Below are 6,000 nucleotides of genomic sequence, written 5' to 3'. Positions count from 1 at the left end.
CATTAATTTAGGGTCCTGTTAAAGCCGAACATAGTGAAGTACATCACAGATGCCATAACAACTTTACAGGTGGGCATAACAATAAATAACTTAAGGGATGACTGTGTGCCATTGGTTGTTGATTAATTGCATCTTGACACAATTGAGACAAAACGGAGTCCTGAACATTCCGAGACCAGCTGACTGTAAAAAAAAAAAAAAAAAAAAAAAAAAAAAAAAAACAACAATAAATATTTTAGATTATCATTAATAATAATTCCACACAGGAAATATGTACATATACATATGTCCCAACCTGACAAATTACAAAAATAACTGAACATTCATTTTCCTGATTCTCAAAATTCAAATGCCCATCACTACTTGACAAATAAACTACTGACAAAAGCTCAATCGAAAAAAATACTGAAGAAATGTTGAGCTGATGAAAATAACATGGCGGAAAAAGATGTATTTTGTTTGTGGAGTGCGATTAACTTTGAATACAATTTCTAACTAAATTCTCGTGAGAGCACGTTGATTTCCTTCGCCCTCTCTCCATCGACCACATGCAGCTTTCTCTCTCTCTCCATCGCCTATTTCCAAACTAAAAACTCCATCTTACATCTGCCTTCACACCTTCACACATTCGGAGCAGTCTTCCCTCAACTGCACTTGTGACGACTAATCAAACACTGCTGAAAACGACAGTGAACCGACATTATTTTTTTTAATTTTTTTTTTTTAACTTGAAACAACCATAAATTTCCCCGTAATGATTGTCTACCGTTTACTAATACTGCTGGTATATGCAAAAAAAAAAAAAAAAAAAAAAAAAAAAAAAAACCTCAAGAGTTTCAGTCTATATGTCTTAGACAAGAAAGCACATAAAAAAAAAAAAGTTTCATAAGCAACAGTTACTTTCAGTCGTCTCACAGACACTCTTGCTATGAGTCTCGCGCCATCCAGTCCCATCAGCACGCTTCTCCTTTAAGGCTTCGAACAGCTACACTTGGTTTGTTTCCACTGTTTTACCTTTATCGGTAATACGTTTTACAATCTACAGTAAAAAGCCTGCTGCTGGGGTTGCATTGGCTGCTGTCAGCATTGGTAAAATAATACACATCTTGACACTTTTTTTTTTTTTTTTTGGTCCAAGCTGAAAAATAAAGAGACAGTTGTCCGTCTTGGTCCTCTTGTCCTTTGCTCCACCAGCACGGTGCAACCTACATCTGCAACAATACTAGCAGAATATCTATATATATATATATATATATATCACACCTCCAACGCAACAGGGTATGAATACAGGCTTTTGGCTTTGCGCCCTCTCAAAACCTCTTCCAAGAGCGCTAAGATGACAAAAAACAGTTAGTCATTTTTAAAAAAAAAACAACAACAAAAAAAAAAAACATTTTTTTTTTTTTTACCCCCCACCCCGTCCCCCAAAAGTCAAGGTTCGTTAAGACCACTTAATGAGTGCCAGTCCATGTGGCTTCATTGTCTTGCTCGTGTTTCTGTGGACTTTCACTCGTCCGTGTCTGGCTTTACGTCCAACATGGCGTGCAGCTCCTCGGGAGTGTAGCCCAGCAAGCTTTTCAAGTCACAAACAAAGCGGTAGACGTAGCGCTTCCCCGACGTTTTGTGGATGATGTTCTTATCGTAGTAGTAGCGCAGGCCACGGCTCAGCTTCTCGTAGTTCATCTTGGGCTTGTTTTTTCTCTTTCCCCACCTGCGAGCAACCTAAGGCGCCACGGGAAGAATGAGCAGAATGAGCGGATTAGGAGTTGCCGTTTAGGTGGTGAAATTATTACAGCGTTATTTTTTTGAAACCGGGCTAATATCATGAGAGATTACAATGTGGAATGATGCAATCTTACGTTACGCTCTGAGCGTTAGCATGAACACTACGGCACGAAGGACGTGAGACGCTAATGCAAAGAAGAACCGGACTAATCAATCTGCGTAGAATTACATTTGCGAAACAAAGAGTGAAAGTTTGCATATCTATTTAGAAATTGCACACCAAGGATGGGTATAATTTGGATTGATTATCATTCAGAAGTGTTTCCATTGTGTGGAAATTGTTGAGTGATCAGCGAAGCAATTGAGGCAAAATGGAGTGCACTACAGCGGTGCTCATAAAAATAAACGGTCACAAGGCACGCTCACTAACCGTCGTCCTGTCTTTTTTTTTTTTTTTTTTAATGTGTTTTATATTTATAGAGTAGAAGTGTTTCCATCCACTTTTAGCACATGTATATGAGTCATGGTGTTCTTCTACATCATATAATCTGTATGATTTATGGCTAGTTTGCTTCTGATTTTTGCAATAGTCGATCAAACAAATTGAGCAAAATCTCTTTGTGCACAGCTCCAAACCGTCACATGATCACAGACTTCTTGTCACGGGAACCAAGATCACTAAAGAAGGTGAAGTACATATTTTGATCATTTAATCAATGAACTGGCGCTTTTAGAAGAAATCCTACTTTTGTCATGTCTTGAATGACAGGTAGTAATCAGGCACATATATCTTTTTCCAACGAGAGCCATGGAACCAAACAAGAATTGTTGCAAAGTCAAAGCAGCGTTTGTTCATGTGCTTAACTACTTAGGACCTCCCAGCACGTGTGCCAGCGACCGGAGGGGTCGCAACCTCTCACCTCGTCCGGGTCGGAAAGCTTGAACTCCCAGCCGTCGCCTGTCCAGCTGATGAAGGACTGGCAAGACTTATCGGTCAGCAGCTCCAGGAGAAACTGCCACAGCTGGATGGGGCCCGTGCCTGCAGACCACATGAAAAACACAATTTTTGCACGACGTACTCCTTGAAATCCTACCGTTTAAACTATTCCCAAATCCGCAGCAACATTCGGGTTGGAAATTTCTGGCAAGCAGTGGCTGTGTCCGACATGCGAAAACAATCCCCTGTATTCTACATTTATCTGGGCAATGGGGAAGGTGACAAGACCCAAGATAAGAAAATCATCCAAGCCTGGCTACATTTTGCAAAAATATTCATCAAGTATTTCACTTCCGCACAGCAATGTACAGTAGTTCAAGTAATATGCCCAAAGAAAGAAAAGAAGTCACATTATAATTCGTCGTAAAAGGTGGAGCACAATGTCTCCTTTTGCGCTTCTTTCATGCATGAACGTTAAATATTCATATGGGTCAGAAGGGTGTGAAAGTAAACGTTCTGAAGCAGCCCCGACCCAAAGGAAGGAAACCTCCCTAAAATGCCCTTCATTGTCTTCTCATTCATCTGGTGGTGGACCTGTTCATACGACAGTCAACCCGCAAAAAATAGTTGCAATAATATGCGCCTTCACTGGTCTAAAAACAGCCTTCTGATTAATTAGTTAAACAGCAACATCCGCCCGTTTATCTCAGGGGCTTATCCCATTTTGTCACTTCTGCCGACTGAAAATGACATCGCTCAGGTAGCAACCAATCATGGCTGAGCTTCAAAAAAATGGGTGGCGATTGGTGGCTAAAAACGGGTAGATTTTACTGCTTAACTCATATTCCACAAACGCAATATCAACCAGAATGTCATGTTCCGACGAGTGGGTCTGCATAGAACATATTTTTCAAATTTTGGGTTCGAAGTCCGCTTTAAGACTTGTAGCGTTTCTTGACAGAGTTCTACACTGATAAAATTTAAGATGACCTGCTTGTACAACTCGGTCACTTGCAGAGTACAAATTGCATGTGAGGGTTACAATTTATTGTGTAATAAAGAAATGGAAGAAGCAGTTGAAGTCTGATGGCTTACAGTGGAAAAAAAGGGAGTGAAAGCAGAACAAAGAGCGTTGTAAAGAAATGACTGGTTCCACGTCTGTGCTCGATTGACCGCAGCGCACTTTGATGTTGCGGCTTTTCGGCGTATACACAAACCCACCTGCTGCTGAGGCGTGCATGTAGACATTACACCTGCTTATGCAGAACACCGCCCCAGCAAAAAAAAAAAATTAAAAAAAAAAGGCAAGAAAGCCACCTCTCGAACAAAAGCCAAAGACGCCTTTGTGTAATGTAACCAAAAGCGTTTGGGGAAACAGAGTATGCGGGTTCCACACTTGACATGACATTTGTGAGCATGCAGCTAGTGTTGGAGTGCAGTTAAGAATGCTTGCGGCGCTAACACTGGCTCTCTTTCACGGCTTTGACTCACATTCCAACGTCTGCCAGTGCAACAGCGAGGCCCTTCAGCAGCGACGGCCGCTCTCGTGCATAAAACGCAGACTACATTTTTATGCAAAGAAAAATGTTGCCAAAAATATCATACAATGGCCTTGTATTGAATAAGTGTACAGCGAGTCCTCACATTAGCAGCACTTGCCTCAGTATGTGACCCAAACAAATGGAAAATTTGATCCATGAAAGCATAACTGGAAAACAGGCTACTGGGCTATAACCGTATGGCCAGCGGGGCAATTACGGTTATTTGAAGGACAATCAAGTCAACATTTTTACAATTTCTTTTTTTCATTTCAACTTTCGCTGAATTTTCGGTGATTAAACCTCAAAAGCAGTCGCCTACCTCGCTGTGCCTGCAAACCAGTGTTCCAGTTGTGGAGTTTTATAATGAGTGAAAACGTATTTGTGTAAATAATTTGTGCAAATTACATCAAGTTGTAGTTTTCCTGCTATTGTGCTTATTTATTTATTTATTTATTTATTTTCACCACCAAGAATGCCGCTGGGTCCCACTACCCGTAGAAATATTTCAAACTCACCTCAACTATTAGTGCTTTGTATATTTTCTCGTTGCCACCAGAAGAAATGGCTTCGTGAAAAGTAGCTCAGATGCGCGCAAAAATGTTTCGACACGTGTGAGCATTCGAATATGAGAACAGCTCCGACCGAGTTGAAGATGATGCAAGGCTGACAGATTTGAGTGCAGATGGCTGTTTAAATGTCGGTTAGTCAGAGGAAACCAGGGAGATGTGGACTAAGTTCTCTTCACGCAGCCACCTCATTCCCACAATACCGTGTCACGTATCATGTCACCGCTGCGATAACAAGTCGAGCAGAACATCAAGCCTATGCAAGGCTACGCTTGAACTTCTTTTTTTGGGGCGCGGGGGTAAATCCACCCACACAAAAATGTATGCACACATGAGTTACAATGCAAAAATTTGAAAAAAAAAAAAAAAGTATATGAATAAATTCATGGGATTGAATGGCTCTACCGAGAAAAGACAAATAAACACGTCACTGGCAGTGAATGAGTTCAAATGTTTCAGTCGTCTTAGCAACTGTTTACATCTATTTTTTTCTGGGTTTTAAAAGGTGCTTGTTTGGACAGTAATTAATCAATAGACATGAGATGAATGTGTGATGAACAAATATGTAAATGATCTCAAGTATAGAGATTATACAACCTTGTTCGCATGAGTTTTTTCAGTTTGGAGACTTCTATACAAAATGTAGGGCATGTGGCTGAGTGTTGGCCCAAACCTGGTAGGTTTGAGCTACATTTGCATCAGAGGAAGTTTGAAGATTTACATTATCTGCCTCTGAAAATGCCACAAGAGATGAAGCGATAATTTGACTCTGGCTGGTTATGTGCGAGAGCAGCCATAATTTTAGTTTCAGCAGTGTTGCCGAGACAACCTGGAAAAATGTAGGTTGAGATGCGGGCTGCAGATTGTAACAAGTCAAATTAGAAGTGAACAAAAGACAGACAACCAAGAGCGAGAAAGAAAAAAAAAAATGACTGCGCAAGCACTATGTATTTTGTTTCTTTTAGAGTGCATGAATTTGGCTCATTTTAGTACTTGGTTGAAAAGGGGAAGGTGAAGTGAAGCCATGGTTAGGCTTTCTTTGTCCAAAAAAAACCCCCCAAAAAAACTAGGCCCTGTGAAAATGTATAATGCACTAAAAGAAAAGTGTTTCGGTGGCATTACACACAATGCCATTAATCCACATTATCCTAATCAGTGCAAAAATGAAGGCAACATGTTCTTTTTCGAACAAATCGATGTGTTGTCATTGCAGCACGTAGGTCCGCCATTT

At 40.5% G+C, this 6,000-nt stretch overlaps 1 protein-coding gene across 7 annotated transcripts in view; it reads right to left on the bottom strand.

Annotated features, from left to right (window-relative positions):
* Nucleotides 1-796: 796 nt before the first annotated feature.
* ets1 (ETS proto-oncogene 1, transcription factor) overlaps nucleotides 797-6,000 on the bottom strand; it is a 49,507-nt gene continuing 44,303 nt past the window's right edge. For all 7 annotated transcript variants that reach the window (XM_086034931.1, XM_086034934.1, XM_086034935.1 and 4 more), the window contains 2 exons: nucleotides 2,646-2,764; nucleotides 797-1,722 (listed from right to left, as the gene is read on the bottom strand). In XM_086034931.1, coding sequence (XP_085891057.1) covers nucleotides 1,507-1,722; nucleotides 2,646-2,764 — 335 coding nt within the window. In that variant the 3' untranslated portion in view covers nucleotides 797-1,506. The remainder of the gene's footprint in view (nucleotides 1,723-2,645; nucleotides 2,765-6,000) is intronic.

Source organism: Filicampus tigris, chromosome 7 (genome assembly GCF_054856515.1).
Source record: "Filicampus tigris isolate MCC_2025a chromosome 7, RoL_Ftig_1.0, whole genome shotgun sequence".
NCBI lineage: Eukaryota > Metazoa > Chordata > Actinopteri > Syngnathiformes > Syngnathidae > Filicampus > Filicampus tigris.
Note: the sequence above shows the minus strand (reverse complement) of the source record. Positions and strands in the feature narration are given on the sequence as shown.